The sequence below is a fragment of the Tinamus guttatus genome, unplaced genomic scaffold (genome assembly GCF_059628265.1).
Source record: "Tinamus guttatus ecotype Peru unplaced genomic scaffold, ASM5962826v1 Tinamus_guttatus_pri_ptg001527l, whole genome shotgun sequence".
Lineage (NCBI taxonomy): Eukaryota > Metazoa > Chordata > Aves > Tinamiformes > Tinamidae > Tinamus > Tinamus guttatus.
The window spans coordinates 18,469-41,229 of NW_028290061.1; the positions used below are offsets into that span (position 1 = coordinate 18,469).

General features: G+C 65.0%; 1 protein-coding gene across 1 annotated transcript in view; it reads left to right on the forward strand.

Annotated features, from left to right (window-relative positions):
* LOC148590267 (neuralized-like protein 4) overlaps positions 1-22,761 on the forward strand; it is a 43,319-nt gene that overhangs the window by 17,418 nt on the left and 3,140 nt on the right. Inside the window, 8 exon segments of the mRNA XM_088539249.1 lie at positions 1,274-1,384; positions 4,591-4,746; positions 6,801-6,959; positions 10,220-10,399; positions 16,638-16,734; positions 17,573-17,683; positions 18,864-18,984; positions 21,179-21,291. Of these exon segments, the coding sequence (XP_088395375.1) occupies positions 1,274-1,384; positions 4,591-4,746; positions 6,801-6,959; positions 10,220-10,399; positions 16,638-16,734; positions 17,573-17,683; positions 18,864-18,984; positions 21,179-21,291 (1,048 nt within the window).

A 22,761-nucleotide genomic window follows, 5' to 3' on the forward strand; every position in this document is an offset into this window, starting at 1 on the left:
GGACAGATGGCAGGTCACCATGCGATGACGTCATCACATGGGGACAGATGCCAGGTCACTGCGCGGTGACGTCACCGCCTGGGGACAGCCGCTGTGACGTCACCGTGCGCTGGGACAGCCACCAGGTCACCCTGCTGGGACCTGCCAGCGTGCTGTGACGTCATCAGCTGCTGTGACGTCATCACCGGCTGTGATGTCACCTGTGCGCTACGCCCCCACCTTGCGTGGGAGGGGCCGAGTTGTGATGTCAGCGAGTTTGCTGATGTCATATCCTGCTGGGAGGAGCCTGGCGGTGATGTCACCAAGCCCGCTGAGCTCACCCCCCCCCCTTGTGGGAGGAGCCTGGGGGTGATGTCATTCCCCTGTGGGAGGAGCCTGGGGTGATGCCACCTCCTTATGGGAGGAGTTTGGAGCTGACACTCCCCCAGTGGGAGGAGCCCGGGGGGTGACATCACCTCCTTGTAGGAGGAGCCTGGGGGTGATGTCATTCCCCTGTGGGAGGAGCCTGGGGGTGACATCACCCCCTGGTGGGAGGGGCCTGGGGATGACGTCAGCCTCCCGGTGGGAGGAGCCTGGGGGGGTGACATCCCCTAGTGGGAGGAGCTTGGGGGTGACACCCCGTTGTGGGAGGAGCTTGGGGTGACGTCAGGCCCCCCGGTGGGAGGAGCCTGGGGGTGACATCACGACCTTGTGGGAGGAGCCCGGGGGTGACACCTCCTTATGGGAGGAGTCCAGGGGTGACGTCACCCCCTGGTGGGAGGAGCCTGGGGGGTGATGTCACCTCCTTGGTGGGAGGAGCCTGAGGGTGACATGACCCCCTGGTGGGAGGGGCTTGGGGCTGACATCCCCTTGTGGGAGGAGCCTGGGGGTGACATGACCCCCTGGTGGGAGGGGCTTGGGGCTGACACCCTCTTGTGGGAGGACCCCGGAGGGTGACGTCACCACCTTGTGGGAGGAGCCTGGGGCTGACACCCCCCCCGGTGGGAGGAGCCGGGGGGGTGACGTCACCCCCGGTGGGAGGAGCTTGGGGGGTGATGTCACCTCCTTGGTGGGAGGAGCCTGAGGGTGACATGACCCCCTGGTGGGAGGGGCTTGGGGCTGACATCCCCTTGTGGGAGGAGCCTGGGGCTGACACCCCCCAGTGGGAGGAGCTTGGGGCTGGTGGGAGGAGCCCAGGGATGACGTCACCCCCCGGTGGGAGGAGCTTGGGGCTGGTGGGCGGAGCCCGGGGCGCCGTCCCCGCCCCGCGGGTGACGCGGTGCCCCGTCCCCAGAACGCGTTCGCGGCGCTCGACCTGTACGGGCGGGTGACGGCCGTGTCCATCGTGAGCGCGGCCGCCCGCGACGAGGCCGACGGCGACGGCGACGGCGACGGTGACGTCCCCGTGAGTCCCCGGGACGGCCCCGAGCGCCGCGGGGTGACGCGGAGCGCCTGTAGCGCCAAGGGGTGACGCTGAGCCCACATAGGGTGACGCTGAGCCCCTATAGAGCCATAGGGTGACACTGAACCCCCATAGGGTGACACTGAGCCCCTATAGAGCCATAGGGTGACACTGAGCTCCTATAGCACCATGGGGTGACACTGAGCCCCTGTAGCGCCATAGGGTGACATTGAGCCCCCGTAGCACTGCAGGGTGACACTGAGCCCACATAGGGTGACACTGAGCCCCTGTAGCGCCATGGGGTGACACTGAGCCCCTATAGAGCCATAGGGTGACACCGAGCCCCTATAGAGCGATAGGGTGACACTGAGCTCCTATAGCACCATGGGGTGACACTGAGCCCCTGTAGAGCCATAGGGTGACATTGAGCCCCTGTAGCGCTTCAGGGTGACACTGAGCCCACATAGGGTGACACTGAGGCCCTATAGTGCCATGGGGTGACACTGAACCCCCATAGGGTGACACTGAGCCCCTATAGAGCCATAGGGTGACTCTGAGCCCCTATATAGAGCCATAGGGTGACACTGAGCCCCTATAGAGCGATAGGGTGACACTGAGCTCCTATAGCACCATGGGGTGACACTGAGCCCCTGTAGAGCCATAGGGTGACACTGAGCCCCTGTAGCGCCATGGGGTGATGCTGAGCCCCTATAGAGCTATAGGGTGACACTGAGCCCCTATAGAGCGATAGGGTGACACTGAACCCCTATAGAGCGATAGGGTGACACTGAGCCCCTGTAGAGCCATAGGGTGACATTGAGCCCCTGTAGCGCTTCAGGGTGACACTGAGCCCACATAGGGTGACACTGAGCCCCTACAGCACCATGGGGTGACGCTGAGCCCCCATAGGGTGACACTGAGCCCCTGTAGCCCCATGGGGTGACACTGAGCCCCTATAGAGCCATGGGGTGACACTGAGCCCCCATAGTGTGACACTGAGCCCCTGTAGCGCCATAGGGTGACGCTGAACCCCTATAGAGCCATAGGGTGACACTGAACCCCCATAGGGTGACACTGAGCCCCTATAGAGCCGCAGGGTGACGCTGAGCCCCTATATAGAGCCAGAGGGTGACACTGAGCCCCTACAGCACCATGGGGTGACGCTGAGCCCCCATAGGGTGACACTGAGCCCCCATAGGGTGACACTGATTCCCTATAGAGCCGCAGAGTGACACTGACCCCCATAGGGTGACACTGAGCCCCTGTAGAGCCATGGGGTGACACTGAGCCCCTATATAGCCCCATAGGGTGACACTGAGCCCCCATAGGGTGACACTGAGCTGCTATAGAGCCGCAGGGTGACCCTGAGCCCCCATAGGGTGACGCTGAGTCCCTATAGTGCCATAGGGTGACACTGAGCCCCTATATAGAGCCTTAGGGTGACACTGAGCCCCCACAGGGTGACACTGAGCCCCTATAGCGCCGTGGAGTGATACTGAGTCCATATAGCACCATGGGGTGACACTGAGCCCCCATAGGGTGACAATGAGCCCCCTGTAGCACTGCAGGGTGACGCTGAGTCCCTATAGAGCCATAGCATGGCACTGAGCCCCCATAGGGTGACACTGAACTCCTATAGAGCCGCAGGGTGACACTGAGCCCCTATATAGAGCTATAGGGTGACACTGAGCCCCTATATAGCACCATGGGGTGACACTGGGCCCCTATAGAGCCATAGGGTAACCCTGGGGCCCCATATAGACCAGTGGGGCTGCGGGGACCCCCCAAGTCTGTGTCTGGATCCGTGTCCGTATCCATGTCCCTGTCCATATCCATGTCCGTTTCCCTGCCCCTGTCTGTATCCATGTCCATATCTGTGTCCTTATCCGTATCCATGTCTGTGTCCCTGTCCCTATCCATATCCATGTCCGTGTCTGTATCCCTGTCCGTGTCCGTATCCCTGTCTGTGTTCCTGTCCTTGTCCGTATCCGTATCCATATCTGTGTCCCTGTTCCTGTCCATATCCCTGGCCACGTCCAAATCCCTGTGCATATCCATATCCATGTCCGTGTCCCTGTCCATGTCCCCATCCATATCCATGTCCCTGTCCCTGTCTGTATCCACATCCATGTCTGTGTCCCTGTCCATATCCCTGGCCATGTCCAAATCCCTGTGCATATCTGTATCCCTGTCCCTGTCCCCATCCGTATCCGTATCCATCTCTGTGTCCCTGTCCCTATGTCCATGTCTGTGTCCATATCCCTGTCTGTGTCCCTGTCCCTATCCATATCCGTATCCGTGTCCCTGTCCCCATCCGTATCCATGTCCATGTCCTTGTCCCTGTCTGTATCCATATCCATGTCCCTGTCCCTGTCATTGTCTGTGTCCATGTCCGCGTCTGTATCCTTGTCTGTGTCCGTGTCCCTGTCCTTGTCCCTGTCCATATCCATGTCCATGTCCCTGTCCCCATATCCCTGCCTGTGTCCATGTCCCTGTCCCTGTCCGTGTCCATGTCCAAATCCTTGTCTGTGTCCGTATCCATGTCCATATCTGTATCCCTATCCGTATCCCTCTCCGTGTCCACGTCCCTGTCCATATCTGTATTCATATCCGTGTCCGTATCCGTGTCTGTATCCGTATCCATATCCATATCCGTATCCGTGTCCATGTCTATGTCCTTGTCTGTGTCTGTATCTGTATCCGTATCCGTGTCTGTGTCCGTGTCCCTGTCCGTATCCGTATCTGTATCCGTATCCATGTCCGTATCCATGTCCGTATCCATATCCGTGTCCGTATCTGTGTCCGTATCCATATCCATGTCCGTATCCGTATCCATGTCCGTATCCGTGTCCCTGTCCGTATCCATGTCTGTATCCATATCTGTGTCCGTATCCGTGTCCGTATCCGTGTCCGTATCCGTATCCATGTCCGTATCCGTGTCCATATCCGTATCCATATCCGTATCCATATCCGTATCCATGTCCCTGTCCGTATCCGTGTCCGTATCCATGTCCGTATCCATGTCCGTATCCGTGTCCCTTTCCGTATCCATGTCCGTGTCCGTGTCCCTGTCCGTATCCATGTCCGTATCCGTATCCATATCCGTGTCCGTATCCGTGTCCGTATCCATGTCCGTATCCGTGTCCATATCCGTATCCATGTCCGTATCCGTATCCATGTCCGTATCCGTGTCCGTGTGGCCGCTACAGGCGGAGGCGGCTCCGCGCTTGCCCATGACGTTCCTGGAGAGCCACGGCAAGAACATCCAGCTGTCCAACGGCAACCTGACGGCGACGCGCGTGGCCAGCTACAACCAGGGCATCGTGGTGGTGGGCCAGCCGCTGCCGCCGGGACACCTGTTCCAGGTACCGCCGCGCCGGAGCGCGTCACCCGCGCGCGTCACCCGCACGTGTCACCCGCGTGCCCGGGCATGACCGGGATGCGCGCATGTCACCCTGACACCTGGATGTCACCCGCACGTGTCACCCGCACGTGTCACCCGCATGACTGGGCATGACCAGGATGTGCGCATGTCAGCCTGACACCTGGATGTCACCCGCACATGTCACCCGTACGCGTCACCCTCACGCCCAGACATGATCGGGATGCGCTCGTGTCACCCTGACACCTGGATGTCACCCGCACGCGTCACCCGAACGTGTCACCTGCATGCCCGGGCATGACCGGGATGCGCTTGTGTCACCCTGACACCCGGATTTCACCCGCACGTGTCACCCGCACACATCACCATGTGCCCGGGCATGACCGGAATACCCTAATGTCATCCTGACATCCGGATGTCACCCACATGCGTCACCCGCATGCGTCACCCGCATGCCCGGGCATGAGCGGGATGCGCTCGTGTCACCCTGACACCTGGATGTCACCCGCACGCGTCACCCGAACGTGTCACCTGCATGCCCAGACATGACCGGGATGCGCTCGTGTCACCCTGACACCTGGATGTCACCCGCACGTGTCACCCGCACGCGTCACCCGCATGCCCGAGCATGACCGGGATGCGCTCATGTCACCCTGACACCCTGATGTAACCCGCACGCGTCACCCGCACGCGTCACCCACATGACCAGGGTGTGCTCGTGTCACCCTGACACCTGGATGTCACCTGCACGCGTCACCCACACGCGTCACCCACACGCGTCACCCGCACGCGTCACCATGTGCCCGGGCATGACCAGGTTGCGCTCGTGTCACACTGACACCTGGATGTCACCCAGATGTGTCACCGGACCGTGTCACCCGCATGCCTGGGCATGACCGAGATGCGCTCGTGTCACCGTGACACCTGGATGTCACCCGCACGCGTCACCCACACGTGTCACCCGCACGCATCACCATGTGCCCGGGCATGAGCGGGATGCACTCGTGTCACGCTGACACCTGCATGTCACCCGCACGCGTCACCCGCATGCGTCACCCGCATGCCCGGGCATGAGCGGGATGTGCGCGTGTCACCCTGACACCTGGATGTCACCCGCACGCGTCACCCGCATGCCCCGATATGACCGGGATGCGCTCGTGTCACCCTGACACCTGGATGTCACCCGCATGTGTCACCCGCACGCATCACCATGTGCCCGGGCAGGACCGGAATACCCTAATGTCATCCCGGGTGTCACCCACATGCGTCACCCGCATGCGTCACCTGCATGCCCGGGCATGACCGGGATGCACTTGTGTCACCCTGACACCCGGATGTCACCCGCACGTGTCACCCACACGCGTCACCATGTGCCCAGGCATGACCGGAATACCCTAATGTCATCCTGACACCCGGATGTCACCCACATGCGTCACCCGCACGCGTCACCCGCATGCCCGGGCATGACTGGAATGCGCTCGTGTCACCCTGACACCTGCATGTCACCCGCACGTGTCACCCGCACACATCACCATGTGCCCGGGCATGACCGGAATACCCTAATGTCACCCTTATGTCTGGATTTCACCCGCACGCGTCACCCACACGCGTCACCCGCATGACTAGGCATGACCGGGATGCGCTCGTGTCACCCTGACACCTGGATGTCACCCGCACGTGTCACCCGCGCGTGTCAGCATGTGCCCAGGTGTGACCGGAATACCCTAATGTCACCCTGACACCTGGATGTCACCCGTGCGCGTCACCCACATGCCCAGACATGACCGGGATGCGCTCATGTCACCCTGACACCCAGATGTCACCCGCACGCGTCACCCGCATGTGCCCGGGCATGACCGGAATACCCTGTGATGTTATCACGGTGACGCCGTCGCGTTGACTCTGTCACGGCGGCCCCGTTGCGGTGACGTTGTCACGGTGACATGTCGCGTTGTCACGCGTCGCGTTGACGCTGTCCCGGCGGCCCCGTCGCCGTGACGTTGCCGCGGTGCCGCCGTCGCGGTGCCGCCCCCGCAGGTACACCTGGACTTCCTGAACCCGCAGTGGAGCTCGTCGCTGGCGCTGGGCGTCACCGGGGCGGCCCCCGAGCGCTTGTCCTTCCCGGCCACCGCCGCCGCCATCAAGCGCTCGGCCTGGCTGCTGCAGCGCCGCAGCGTCTTCCACAACGCCGTCAAGGTACCGCCGCAACAGCCGCGCGACACCCGCACGGCCCTGTTGTGACACCCGCGTGGTCCTGCGCGACACCCACACGGCCCCGCCGCGACACCCACATGACCCCGTGCAACAGCCGCACGGCCCTGTTGTGACACCCGCACAGTCCTGCGCGACACCCGCACGGCCCCACACAACACCTGCACGGCCCCGCCGCAACACCCACATGACCCCGTGCAACACCCGCACGGCCCCACCACAACACCCGCTGCAACACCTGCATGGCCCAGTGCAACACCTGCGTGGCCTGGTGCAACACCTGCCGCAACACCCGCCACAACACCCGCACGGCCCCGCCGCAACACCCGCACAGCCCCACGCGACACCCGCACGGCCCCGCCGCAACACCCGCATGACCCCGTGCAACACCCGCACGGCCCTGCGCGACACCACCGCAACACCTGCACGGCCCCACCACAACACCCGCTGCAACACCTGCACGGCCCAGTGCAACACCTGCGTGGCCTGGTGCAACACCTGCCGCAACACCCGCGCTACACCCGCCACAACACCCGCGCTACACCCGCCACAACACCCGCACGGTCCCGCACAACACAACCGCAACACCCACACGGCACAGTGCAACGCCTGCTGTAACACCCTCACAGCCCCACGCACCACCCGCACGGCGCCGCCGCAACACCCACGCGACACCACCGCAACACCTGCACGGCCCAGTGCAACACCGCACGGCCTGGTGCAACACCCGCCACAACACCTGCACGGTCACATGCAACACCCTCATGACCCTGCGCAACACCCGCACGGCCCCACCGCAATACCCACACAGCACCGCTGCGACACCCGCACGGCGCCGCCACAACACCCGCACGGCCCCGCTGCAACACCCGCATGGGCCCACGTGACACCCGCACAACCCCGCGCAACACCCGCCACAATACCCATGTGGCCCTGCGCAATATGCACACAGCCCTGCCGCAACACCCGCACGGTCCAGTGCAACACCCGCGTGGCCCAGTGCAACACCCGCACGGCCTGGTGCAACATTCACCACAACACCCGCACAGTCCCACCGCAACAGCCTTCCGTCCCCACGCGACACCCGCACAGCCCTGCCCCAACACCCCCACGGTCTGACGCAACAGCCGCATGGCCCCTCTGCAACACCCGCACAGCCCCACTGCAACACCCGCTGCAACACCCGCAGGGCCCTGCGCAACACCCGCACGGCTCCCGGCGGGTCCCCGTGTCCCCAGGGATGTCCCCAGCGGGTCCCTATCTCCAAAAGGTGTCCCCAGGGGGGTCCCGGTGTCCATAGAGGGGAGTCCCAGTGTCCCCAAGGGGATGTCCCCGTGTCCCTTAGGGATTCCTGGTGTCCCCAGGGGAGTCCCTGGGGGGGTCCCCATGTCCCTTGGGGGTCTCCAGTGTCCCCAGGAGTGTCCCCAAGGGGATGTCCCCGTGTCCCTTAGGGATTCCTGGTGTCCCCAGGGGGGTCCCCATGTCCCCAGGAGGGTCCCCTTGTCCCTTAAGGGGTCCCAATGTCCCCGGGGGGGTCCCCAGTGTCCTCAAGGGGATGTCCCTGGGGGGGTCCCCATGTCCCTTAGGGGGTCCCAATGTCCCCAGGGGGGTCCCCGTGTCCCTTAGGGATTCCCGGTGTCCCCAAGGATGTCCCTGGGGGGGTCCCCATGTCCCTTGGGGGTTCGCAGTGTCCCCAGGGGGATGTCACCATGTCCCTTGGGGGTCTCCAGTGTCCCCGGGGGGGGGTCCCCAAGGGGATGTCCCCATGTCCCTTGGGAGTCCCCAGTGTCCCCAGGGATGTCCCCAAGGGGTCCCCATGTCCCTTAGGGATTCCCAATGTCCCCAGAAAGGTCCCCGTGTCCCTTGGGAGTCCCCAGGGTCCCCAGAGATGTCTCCAGGGGGGTCCCCATGTCCCTTAGGGATTCCCAATGTCCCCGGGGGGGTCCCCATGTCCCTTGAGGGTCCCCAGGGTCCCCAAGGGGATGTCCCCGTGTCCCTTGGGAGTCCCCAGTGTCCCCAGGGATGTCCCCAAGGGGTCCCCATGTCCCTTAGGGATTCCCAATGTCCCCAGAGGGGTCCCCATGTCCCTTGAGGGTCCCCAGGGATATCCCCATGTCCCTTTGGGATACCAATGTCCCCAGGGGTGTCCCCATGTCCCTTAGGGATTCCCAGTGTCCCCAAGAGGATGTCCCTGTGTCCTTGGGGGTCCCCAGTGTCCCCAAGGGGTCCCCATGTCCCTTAGGGATTCCCAGTGTCCCCAAAGGGATGTCCCTGTGTCCTTGGGGGTCCCCAGTGTCCCCAAGGGGTCCCCATGTCCCTTAGGGATTCCCAGTGTCCCCAAAGGGATGTCCCCATGTCCCTTGGGGGTCCCCAGTGTCCCCAAGGGGATGTCCCCAAGGGGTTCCCATGTCCCTTAGGGATTCCCAGTGTCCCCAAAGGGATGTCCCTGTGTCCTTGAGGGTCCCCAGTGTCCCCAAGGGGATGTCCCCAAGGGGTCCCCATGTCCCTTGGGGGTCCCCAGTGTCCCCAAGGGGATGTCCCCAAGGGGTTCCCATGTCCCTTAGGGATTCCCAGTGTCCCCAAAGGGATGTCCCTGTGTCCTTGGGGGTCCGCAGTGTCCCCAAGGGGTCCCCATGTCCCTTAGGGATTCCCAGTGTCCCCAAAGGGATGTCCCCGTGTCCCTTGGGGGTCCCCAGTGTCCCCAAGGGGATGTCCCCAAGGGGTCCCCATGTCCCTTGGGGGTCCGCAGTGTCCCCAAGGGGATGTCCCCAAGAGGTTCCCATGTCCCTTAGGGATTCCCAGTGTCCCCAAAGGGATGTCCCCATGTCCCTTGGGGGTCCCCAGTGTCCCCAAGGGGATGTCCCCAAGGGGTTCCCATGTCCCTTAGGGATTCCCAGTGTCCCCAAGGGGATGTCCCCATGTCCCTTGGGGGTCCCCAGTGTCCCCAAGGGGATGTCCCCAAGGGGTTCCCATGTCCCTTAGGGATTCCCAGTGTCCCCAAAGGGATGTCCCTGTGTCCTTGGGGGTCCGCAGTGTCCCCAAGGGGTCCCCATGTCCCTTAGGGATTCCCAGTGTCCCCAAAGGGATGTCCCCGTGTCCCTTGGGGGTCCCCAGTGTCCCCAAGGGGATGTCCCCAAGGGGTCCCCATGTCCCTTAGGGATTCCCAATGTCCCCAGGGATGTCCCCATATCCCTTGGGGGTCCCCAGTGTCCCCAATGGGATGTCCCTTGTCCCGTCCCCCCCAGATCTGTGACAACTACGGCCCCAACCTGGACGCGGTGCCGGCGGGGACGGTGCTGGGGCTGCTGGTGGACGCGGGGGGACGACTGCACCTCTACGTGAACGGCCGCGACCAGGGGGTGGCAGCGGGGGACATCCCGGCGCCCTGCTACGTCCTGCTGGACCTGTACGGGCAGTGCGAGCAGGTGGGGACACGTGGGGACACGTGGGGACACGTTGGGGACACGTTGGGGACACGTTGGGGACATCCCGGCACCCTGCTACGTCCTGCTGGACCTGTACGGGCAGTGCGAGCAGGTGGGGACACGTGGGGACACGTGGGGACACGTGGGGACATGTGGGGACACGTTGGGGACACGTTGGCGATGCGTTGGGGATGCGTTGGGGACACGTGGGGACACGTTGGGGACACATTGGGGACACGTGGGGACACGTTGGGGACATCCCGGCGCCCTGCTACGTCCTGCTGGACCTGTACGGGCAGTGCGAGCAGGTGGGGACACGTGGGGACACGTGGGGACACGTGGGGACATGTTGGGGACACGCTGGGGACACGTTGGGGACATCCCGGCGCCCTGCTACGTCCTGCTGGACCTGTACGGGCAGTGCGAGCAGGTGGGGACACGTGGGGACACGTGGGGACACGTTGGGGACACGTTGGGGACACGTTGGGGACATGGTGGGGACACGTGGGGACATCCCGGCGCCCTGCTACGTCCTGCTGGACCTGTACGGGCAGTGCGAGCAGGTGGGGACACGTTGGGGACACGTTGGGGACACGTGGGGACACGTTGGGGACACATTGGGACCCGTTGGGGACACGTTGGGGACACGTGGGGACACGTTGGGGACACGTGGGGGACGCGTGGGGACACGTTGGGGACACGTTGGGACACGTTGGGGACATGTGGGGGACACGTTGGGGACACGTGGGGACACGTTGGGGACACGTTGGGGACATCCCGGCACCCTGCTACGTCCTGCTGGACCTGTACGGACAGTGCGAGCAGGTGGGGACACGTGGGGACACGTGGGGACACGTGGGGGACACGTTGGGGACATGTTGGGGACACGTTGGGGACACGTTGGGGACACGTTGGGGACATGTTGGGGACACGTTGGGGACACGTGGGGACACGTTGGGATTCATTGGGGACACGCTGGGGACACGTTGGGGACACGTTGGGGACACGTTGGGGACATGTTGGGGACACGTTGGGGACATCCCGGCGCCCTGCTACGTCCTGCTGGACCTGTACGGGCAGTGCGAGCAGGTGGGGACACGTGGGGACACGTGGGGACACGTGGGGACACGAGGGACACGTTGGGGACACGTTGGGGACACGTTGGGGACATCCCGGCGCCCTGCTACGTCCTGCTGGACCTTTACAGGCAGTGCGAGCAGGTGGGGACACGTGGGGACATGTGGGGACACGTTGGGGACACATGGGGACACGCTGGGGACACGTTGGGGACACACTGGGGACATGTGGGGACACATGGGGACACGTGGGGACACGTGGGGACACGTTGGGGACACGTTGGGGATGCGTTGGGGACACGTGGGGACACGTTGGGGACACGCTGGGGACATGTGGGGACACGTGGGGACACGTTGGGGACACGTTGGGGACATCCCGGCACCCTGCTACGTCCTGCTGGACCTGTACGGGCAGTGCGAGCAGGTGGGGACACGTGGGGACACGTGGGGACACGTTGGGGACATCCCGGCACCCTGCTACGTCCTGCTGGACCTGTACGGGCAGTGCGAGCAGGTGGGGACACGTGGGGACACGTTGGGGACACGTTGGGGACATCCCGGCACCCTGCTACGTCCTGCTGGACCTGTACGGGCAGTGCGAGCAGGTGGGGACACGAGGGGACACGTGGGGACACGTGGGGGACACGTGGGGACATGTGGGGACACATTGGGGACACGTGGGGGACACGTGGGGACATGTGGGGACACGTGGGGACACGTGGGGACACATTGGGGACACGTTGGGGACATCCCGGCACCCTGCTACGTCCTGCTGGACCTGTACGGGCAGTGCGAGCAGGTGGGGACACGTGGGGACACGTGGGGACACGTGGGGACACGTGGGGACACGTTGGGGACATGTGGGGACATGCTGGGGACACATTGGGGACACGTGGGGACACATTGGGGACACGTGGGGGATGCGTTGGGGATGCGTTGGGGACACATTGGGGACATCCCGGCACCCTGCTACGTCCTGCTGGACCTGTACGGGGAGTGCGAGCAGGTGGGGACACGAGGGGACACGTGGGGACCCGTGGGGACACGTTGGGATTCATTGGGGACATGTTGGGGACACGTGGGGACACGTTGGGGACACGTTGGGGACATCCCGGCGCCCTGCTACGTCCTGCTGGACCTGTACGGGCAGTGCGAGCAGGTGGGGACACGTGGGGATGCGTTGGGGACACGTGGGGACATGTGGGGACACGTTGGGGACACGTTGGGGACACGTGGGGACACGTGGGGACACATTGGGGACACGTGGGGACACGTGGGGACACGTGGGGTCACGTTGGGGACACGTTGGGATTCATTGGGGACACGTGGGGATACGTTGGGGACATGTTGGGGACACATTGGGGACACGTTGGGGACACGTGGGGACACGTTGGGGACACGTTGGGGACATCCTGGCGCCCTGCTACGTCCTGCTGGACCTGTACGGGCAGTGCGAGCAGGTGGGGACACGTGGGGACACGTTGGGGACACGTTGGGGACACGTTGGGGACACGTGGGGATACGTTGGGGACACGTTGGGGACACATTGGGGACACATTGGGGACACGTTGGGGACATCCTGGCGCCCTGCTACGTCCTGCTGGACCTGTACGGGCAGTGTGAGCAGGTGGGGACACGTGGGGACACGTGGGGACATGTGGGGACACGTTGGGGACACGTGGGGGACACGTGGGGACACGTGGGGACACGTTGGGGACACGTTGGGGACACGTGGGGAGACGTTGGGGACACGTTGGGACACGTTGGGGACACGTGGGGGACATGTGGGGACATGTGGGGACACGTTGGGACACGTTGGGGACACGTTGGGGACACGGGAGGACACGTTGGGGACACGTTGGGGACATCCCGGCACCCTGCTACGTCCTGCTGGACCTGTACGGGCAGTGCGAGCAGGTGGGGACACGTGGGGACACGTGGGGACACGTTGGGGACACGTTGGGGACACGGGAGGACACGTTGGGGACACGTTGGGGACATCCCGGCGCCCTGCTATGTCCTGCTGGACCTGTACGGGCAGTGCGAGCAGGTGGGGACACGTGGGGACACGTGGGGACACGTGGGGACACGTTGGGGACATCCCGGCACCCTGCTACGTCCTGCTGGACCTGTACGGGCAGTGCGAGCAGGTGGGGACACGTGGGGACACGTGGGGACACGTTGGGGACACGTTGGGGACATCCCGGCACCCTGCTACGTCCTGCTGGACCTGTACGGGCAGTGCGAGCAGGTGGGGACACGTGGGGACACGTTGGGGACACGTTGGGGACACATTGGGGACATCCCGGCGCCCTGCTACGTCCTGCTGGACCTGTACGGGCAGTGCGAGCAGGTGGGGACACATTGGGGACACGTGGGGACAGGTTGGGGACACATTAGGATGCATTGGGGACACGTTGGGGACACGTTGGGACACATTGGGGACACGTTGGGACACGTGGGGATGCGTTGCGGACACGTTGGGGACACGTTGGGGACACGTTGGGACACGTTGGGGACACGTGGGGACACGTGGGGACACGTGGGGACATCCCGGTGCCCTGCTACGTCCTGCTGGACCTGTACGGGCAGTGCGAGCAGGTGGGGACACGTGGGGACGCGTTGGGGACACGTTGGGGACACGTTGAGATTCATTGGGGACACGTTGGGGACACGTTGGGACACACTGGGGACACGTGGGGACACATGGGGATGCGTTGGGATTCATTGGGGACACGTGGGGACACATTGGGGACACGTTGGGGACACGTTGGGGACATGTTGGGGACATGTTGGGGACACGTGGGGACACGTTGGGGACACGTTGGGGACATCCCGGCACCCTGCTACGTCCTGCTGGACCTGTACGGGCAGTGCGAGCAGGTGGGGACACGTGGGGACACGTTGGGGACACGTTGGGGACACGTGGGGACACGTTGGGGACACGTTGGGGACATCCCGGCGCCCTGCTACGTCCTGCTGGACCTGTACGGGCAGTGCGAGCAGGTGGGGACACGTTGGGGACACGTTGGGGACACGTGGGGACACGTTGGGGACACATTGGGACCCGTTGGGGACACGTTGGGGACACGTGGGGACACGTTGGGGACACGTGGGGGACGCGTGGGGACACGTTGGGGACACGTTGGGGACACGTTGGGGACACGTTGGGGACATCCCGGCGCCCTGCTACGTCCTGCTGGACCTGTACGGGCAGTGCGAGCAGGTGGGGACACGTGGGGACACGTGGGGACACGTGGGGACACGAGGGACACGTTGGGGACACGTTGGGGACACGTTGGGGACATCCCGGCGCCCTGCTACGTCCTGCTGGACCTGTACGGGCAGTGCGAGCAGGTGGGGACACGTGGGGACACGTGGGGACACGTTGGGGACACGTTGGGGACATCCCGGCGCCCTGCTACGTCCTGCTGGACCTGTACGGGCAGTGCGAGCAGGTGGGGACACGTGGGGACACGTTGGGGACACGTTGGGGACACATTGGGGACGCGTTGGGGACACGTGGGGACACGTTGGGGACACACTGGGGACACGTTGGGGACACGTGGGGACACGTGGGGACACATTGGGGACACGTTGGGGACACGTTGGGGACATCCCGGCACCCTGCTACGTCCTGCTGGACCTGTACGGGCAGTGCGAGCAGGTGGGGACACGTGGGGACACGTGGGGACACGTGGGGACATGTTGGGGACACGTTGGGGACATGTGGGGACACGTGGGGACACATTGGGGACACGTGGGGACACGTGGGGACACGTGGGGTCACGTTGGGGACACGTTGGGATTCATTGGGGACACGTGGGGATACGTTGGGGACATGTTGGGGACACATTGGGGACACGTTGGGGACACGTGGGGACACGTTGGGGACACGTTGGGGACATCCTGGCGCCCTGCTACGTCCTGCTGGACCTATACGGGCAGTGCGAGCAGGTGGGGACACGTGGGGACACGTTGGGGACATCCCGGCGCCCTGCTACGTCCTGCTGGACCTATACGGGCAGTGCGAGCAGGTGGGGACACGTGGGGACACGTTGGGGACACGTGGGGACACGTTGGGGACATCCCGGCGCCCTGCTACGTCCTGCTGGACCTGTACGGGCAGTGTGAGCAGGTGGGGACACGTGGGGACATGTGGGGACACGTTGGGGACACGTTGGGGACACGTTGGGGACACGTTGGGGACATCCCGGCACCCTGCTACGTCCTGCTGGACCTGTACGGGCAGTGCGAGCAGGTGGGGACACGTGGGGACACGTTGGGGACACGTTGGGGACACGTTGGGGACACATGGGCAAACATTGGGGACACGTTGGGGACACGTTGGGGACACGCTGGGGACACGTTGGGGACACGTTGGGGACATCCCGGCGCCCTGCTACGTCCTGCTGGACCTGTACGGGCAGTGCGAGCAGGTGGGGACACGTGGGGACACGTTGGGGACACGTTGGGGACACGTTGGGGACACGTTGGGATTCATTGGGGACACGTGGGGACACGTTGGGGACACATTGGGGACACATTGGGGACATGTGGGGACACGTGGGGACACGTGGGGACGTGTTGGGGGCATGGGAACACATTGGGGACACATTTGGGACACATGGGGACTCCTTGGGGATATTTGGGGACGTGTTGGGGACATATGGGGACACGTGAGTTCACCTGGGGACACGTGGGGACACATTGGGGACACGGGGTGACACGGGGACATGTGGGGACACATTGGGGACACATTGGGAACATGTGGGGACACATGGGGACACACGGGGACACATGGGGACACGTTGGGGACATGGGAACACATTGGGGACACATTGGCAACACGTGGGGACACATGGGGACGCGTTGGGGACATGGGAACACGTTGGGGACACATTGGGGACACATTGGGGACGCGTTGGGGACACATGGGAACACGTTGGGGACACATGGGGACACGGGGACATGGGAACACGTTGGGGACACATGGGGACATATTGGGAACACGCGGGGACACGTGGGGACACATGGGGACGCGTTGGGGACATGGGGACGTGTTGGGGACATGGGAACATGTTGGGGACACATTGGGAACACGTGGGGACACATGGGAACACGTTGGGGACACGTTGGGGACCCGGCCGTGTCACCGGCAGGTGACGATCGTGACGGAGGAGGTGGCAGCGCCCGGCGGGGGGGGCGCCGGGGACCCCCGGGCCCGGGGGGACGTCGAGAAGGCCGACGTGGTGGACGGTGACAACGGGGGGACGGGGGGGACAGGGGGGACAACAGGGGGACAATGGGGGGGACAATGGGGGGACAAGGGGACAATGGGGGGGACAGTGGGGGGACAGTGGGGGGACAACAGGAACAAGGGGACAATAGGGGGGACAGTGGGGGGACAACAGGGGGACAATGGGGGGACAATGGGGGGACAATGGGGGGACAATGGGGGGACAAGGGGACAATGGGGGGACAGTGGGGGGACAGTGGGGGGACAACGGGAACAAGGGGACAATGGAGGGGCCCATGGGGACAACGGGGAACAACGGGGGGACTATGGGGGGACAACGGGGGGACAAGGGGACAATGGGAGGACAATGGGGGGACTATGGGGGACAACGGGGGGACAATGGGGGGGACTATGGGGGGACAAGGAGGGGACAAGGGGACAATGGGAGGACAATGGGGGGACTATGGGGGGACACAGGGAGAGTGGGGGGACAATGTGGGGACAGACGAGGGACAATGGGGGACAGTGGGGGGACAATGGGGGACAATGGAGGGACAATGGGGGACAACGGGGGGACGAGGGGACAATGGAGGGACTATCGGGGGTCAATGGGGGGACAAGGGGACAATGGGGGACAATGGGGGGACAATGAGGGAAAACGGGGGGACTATGGGGACAACGGGGGGACAACAGGGAACAATGGGGGGGACAATGGGGGGACAACGGGGGGACAATGGGGGGGCGGTCCCCAATCTATGGGGCCGCCCCCCCCCCCTCCCGTGGGGCTCCGCCCTTGGGGGCGCGGCCCGGCGAGGCCCCGCCCCCTCCCCCGCTGACCCCGCCCCCCCCCCCGCGCAGGCGTCAAGGAGCGCGTGCGCTGGGCGCCCCCCCCGCGCGGGCCCCCCCGCGAGCCCTGCGAGTACCAGGCGCTGTGCGGGCGCGTGGCGGCGCGGCTGCTGCTGCTGCCCGGTGCGGAAACGGGGGCGGACCGGAAGGGAGCGGGGAATGCGGACCGGAAGGGAGCGGGGATAGCGGGGCACCGGGGCAATGGGGGGGAATGGGGGGGGGGGGAGCGGCTGCTGCTGCTGCCCGGTGCGGAAACGGGGACGGACCGGAAGGGAGCGGGGGCGGACCGGAAGGGAGCGGGGATAGCGGGGCACCGGGGGCAATGGGAGGGGGAATGGGGGGAATGGGACACCCAGTTCCCAAGGGGGAGGTGACACCCGGACACCCTGGTCCCTATGGGGGGGAGGTGACACCCGGACACCCTCGTCCCCATCAGGGTGACACCCTGGTCCCTATGGGGGGTGACACACCCGGACACCCGGTTCCCAGTGGGGTGGTGACACCCGGTTCCCTATGAGGGGGGTGACACCCTCGTCCGTATGGGGGTGACCCCCTGGTCCCTATGGGGGTGACACCCCGTTCCCTATGGGGGGTGACACTGTTGTCCCTATAGGGGGGGTGACCCCCTTGTCCCTATGGGGGGGGTGACTCCCTGGTCCCTATGGGAGGTGACACTCCTGTCCCCACGGGAGGTGACCCCCTTGAACCCATGGGGTGACCCCCCCCCGTCCCTATGGGGGTGGTGACACCTGGTCCCTATGGGAGGTGACACCCCTGTCCCCATGGGGGGTGACCCCCCTGTCCCCCCATGTCCTGTCCCCCCAGACGCGTTCTTCGTCCCCGAGCCCCGCCGCTGTCTCTGCTTGTGTGACCCATTGGGGGGGTGACACCCCTGGTCCCTATGGGGAGGTGACACTGTTGTCCCCATGGGGGTGACACCTGGTCCCCATGGGTGGTGACCCCCCTGTCCCCACGGTGTGACCCCCCCTGTCCCCCCAGACGCGTTCTTCGTCCCCGAGCCCCGCCGCTGTCTCTGCTTGTGCGACCCCATGGGGGGTGACACCTGGTCCCTATGGGGAGGTGACCCCCCTGTCCCTATGGTGTGACCCCTGTCCCCCCCCTGTCCCCATGGGGGTGGTGACACTCCTGTCCCCCCCTGTCCCCCAGACGCGTTCTTCGTCCCCGAGCCCCGCCGCTGTCTCTGTTTCTGTGACCCCATGGGAGGTGACACCCCTGTCCCCATGGGGGTGACACCCCTGTCCCCACGGTGTGACCCCCCCTGTCCCCCCTGTCCCCCCCCCAGACGCGTTCTTCGTCCCCGAGCCCCGCCGCTGTCTCTGCTTCTGCGACTCCTGTCACCGGCGCCGGGGGGGGGACGAGGGCCCCGCGCGGCCCCCCCTGGGCTGGTGCCGCTTCAGCCTCCGGTGCGGGGGGGGGAACGGGGGGAGGGGGGGGGAACGGGGGGGGGGAACGGGGGGGGAAACGGGGGGGGAGGGGGGGAATGGGGGAGATGGGGGGGGGAGGGGGGAACGGGGGGGGGAACGGGGGGGAATGGGGGGAGAGGGGGGGGAGAGGGGGGGGAACGGGGGGATTTGGAGGTTCCTGGGGGGATTTGGGGTTCCCGGGTGGGATTTGGGGTTCCAGGGGGATTGGGGAGAACTGGGGATTTGGGGGGGAAATGGCGGGATTTGGGGGGAACAGTGGGATTTGGGAGGGAACGGCGGAATTTGGGGGTTCCGGGGGGATTTGGGGGTTCCGGTGGATTTGGGGGTTCCGGGGGGATTTGGGGGGGAAACGGCGGATCTGGGGGGGAAATCGCGGGATTTGGGGTTCCGGGGAGATTTGGGGGGTTCCGGGGGGTTTGGGGGTTCTGGGGAATTGGGGGGTAAACGGCGGGATTTGGAGGTTCCTGGGGGAATTTGGGGGTTCCCGGGTGGGATTTGGGGGTTCCGGGGAATTGGGGGGTAAACGGCGGGATTTGGGGGTTCCGGGGGATTTGGGGGGAACGGCGGGTTTGGGGGGTTCCGGGGGGATTGGGGGGAAACGGCGGCATTTGGGGGGTTCCGGGGGGTTTGGGGGTTCTGGGGAATTTGTGGGGGAAATGGCGGGATTTGGGGGGAACAGCGGGATTTTGGGGTCCCTGGGGGGACTTTGGGGGCTCCCAGGGGGGTTTGAGGGGCTCTGGGGCATTTGGGTCCCTGGGGGGATTTTGGGGGTCTCTGAGTGGGATTTTGGGGTCGCTGGGGGGGATTTGGGGGTCCCCGGGGTTTTTGGGGTCCCTGTTGGGATTGGGGTCCCCGGGGGGGTTTCAGGGTCCCTGTTGGTTTTTGGGGTTCCTGTTGGGTTTCGAGGTCCCTTTTTGGGTTTGGGGGTCCCTGTTGGTTTTGGGGGTCCCCGGGGGGTTCTTTGGGTCCCTGTTGGGATTTGGGGGTCCCGGGGGTTTTGGGGGTCCTCAGGGGGGTTTTGGGGTCCGTGTTGTGTTTTTGGAAGTCCCCTTTGGGTTCGGGGATCCCTATTGGGATTTGGGGGTCCCCGTTGGGATTTGGGGGCTCCCCACCGGTTTGGGGGTCCCGTTGGGATTTTGGGGCTCCCTGCCGGTTTTGGGGTCCCCAGGGGGGGTATTGGGGTCCCCGTTGGGGTTTGAGGCTCCCTGCTGGTTTTGGGGCTCCCTGCTGGTTTCGGGGTCCCCAGGGTGTTTCGGGGTCCCTGTTGGGATTTCGGGGCTCCCTTTGGTTTTGGGGCTCCCCGTTGGGTTTTGGGGTCCCCTCTCATCTCGGGGTCTCCAGGGGGTTTTTGGGGTCCCCATTGGGGTTCAGGTCTCCCTGTTGGGTTTCGGGGGTTCCCGTTGGGTTTTGGGGTCCCCTCTCATTTCGGGGTCCCCGTTGGGGTTCAGGTCTCCCCGTTGGGTTTTGGGGGTCCCCGTTGGGTTTCGGGGTCCCCTCTCATTTCGGGGTCCCTCCTGTTGGGTTTTTGGGGTCCCCTCTCATTTCGGGCTCCCCGTTGGGTTTTTGGGGTCCCCTCTCATTTCGGGGTCTCCAGGGGTTTTTGGGGGTCCCCGTTGGGGTTCAGGTCTTGCTGTTGGGTTTCGGGGGTCCCCGTTGGGTTTTGGGGTCCCCTCTCATTTGGGGGTCCCTCCCTCTGTGTTTTGGGGTCCCCTGTCATTTCGGGTTCCCCATTGGGGTTCCGGGGTCCCCGCTGGGGTTTTGGGGTCCCCGTTGGGGTTCAGGTCGCCCCGTTGGGTTTTGGGGGTCCCCGTTGGGTTTCGGGGTCCCCTCTCATTTCGGGGTCCCTCCCGTTGGGGTTTCGGGGTCCCCTCTCATTTCGGGGTCCCCATTGGGGTTCAGGTCGCCCCGTTGGGTTTCGGGGTCCCCTCTCATTTGGGGGTCTCTCCCTCTGTGTTTTGGGGTCCCCCTTGGGTTTCGGGGTCCCCGTTGGGGTTCAGGTCTCCCCGTTGGGGTTTTGGGGTCCCCCCTCATTTGGGGTCCCCCCTCATTTCGGGGTCCCTCCCTCTGTGTTTTGGGGTCCCCGTTGGGTTTCGGGGTCCCCGTTGGGGTTCAGGTCTCCCCGTTGGGTTTTTGGGGTCCCCCCTCATTTTGGGGTCCCCCCGTTCCCCCCCAGGCCGCGGCCGCGGTTGGAGCCGGGCGGCGCTTGGCGCAAGTGGCCCCTGGCCTATCACGGAACGAGCGCCGGGGCCGTGCGCCGGGCCCTGGACCGCGGGGAGCTGGTGCCAGGTACACCCGAACAACACCCGAACAACACCCGAACACACCCGAACACCCAAACACCCCCAAACACCCCCCAAACACCCCCTGAACACCAGCGCCGGGGCCGTGCGCCGGGCCCTGGACCGCGGGGAGCTGGTGCCAGGTACACCCGGAACAACACCCGAACACACCCGAACACCCCGAACACCCCCGAACACCCCCGAACACCCCAACACCCCCAAACACCCCCTGAACACCAGCGCCGGGGCCGTGCGCCGGGCCCTGGACCGCGGGGAGCTGGTGCCAGGTACACCCCGAACAACACCCGAACAACACCCGAACACCTGGAACACCCCCAAACACCCCCAAACACCCCAACACCCCCAAACACCCCCTGAACACCAGCGCCGGGGCCGTGCGCCGGGCCCTGGACCGGGGGAGCTGGTACCAGGTACACCCCGAACAACACCCGAACACCCGGAACACCCCCAACACCCCCAAACACCCCCTGAACACCCCCTGAACACCAGCGCCGGGGCCGTGCGCCGGGCCCTGGACCGCGGGGAGCTGGTACCAGGTACACCCCGAACAACACCCGGACACACCCAAACACCCCCAAACACCCCCAAACACCCCTGAACACCAGCGCCGTGCGCCGGGCCCTGGACCGCGGGGAGCTGGTGCCAGGTACACCCCGAACAACACCCGGACACCCCGAACACCCCGAACACCCCTGAACACTCCTGAACACCCCGAACACCGCAAACACCCCCCAAACACCCCCTGAACACCAGCGCCGGGGCTGTGCACAGGGCCCTGGACCGCGGGGAGCTGGTACCAGGTACCGGGAGTGCGGCCAGAACTGGCCCCAACACCTGGAACACCGTGAACACCCCCTGAACACCCCCTGAACACCCCGAACACCCCCTGAACACCCTGAACACCCAGAACACCCGGAACACTGCGAACACCCCCTGAACACCCCGAACACCCGCAACACCCTCTGAACACCTCGAACACCGCGAACACCTGGAACACCCGGAAAACACCCGGAACACCCCCTGAACACCCCCCCGAACACCCTGAACACCCTGAGCACCCCAAACACCGCGAACACCCCCGAACACCCCCTGAACACGCCGAACCCTCCGAATACCCCGAACACACCGAATGACCCAAACACCCCCGAACACCCCCCCAACGGCCCCAACACCCCGAACGGCCCCAAACACCCCCCAAACACCCCCTAAACACCCCCAAAGGGGCCCTGGCGTCCGGGTGTTCCCACATCCCCCCCCCAGGGGTCCACTCAATGCCCCGCCCCCTCTCCAAGCCCCTCCCCCATAAGCCCCGCCCCCCGAGACCCCTCCCTGCATCCCCCCCCCCTCAGGGGCCACGGCGTCCGGGTGTCCCCACATCCCCCCCCCAGGGGTCCACCCAATGCCCCGCCCCCTCTCCAAGCCCCTCCCCCATAAGTCCCGCCCCCGAGGCCCCGCC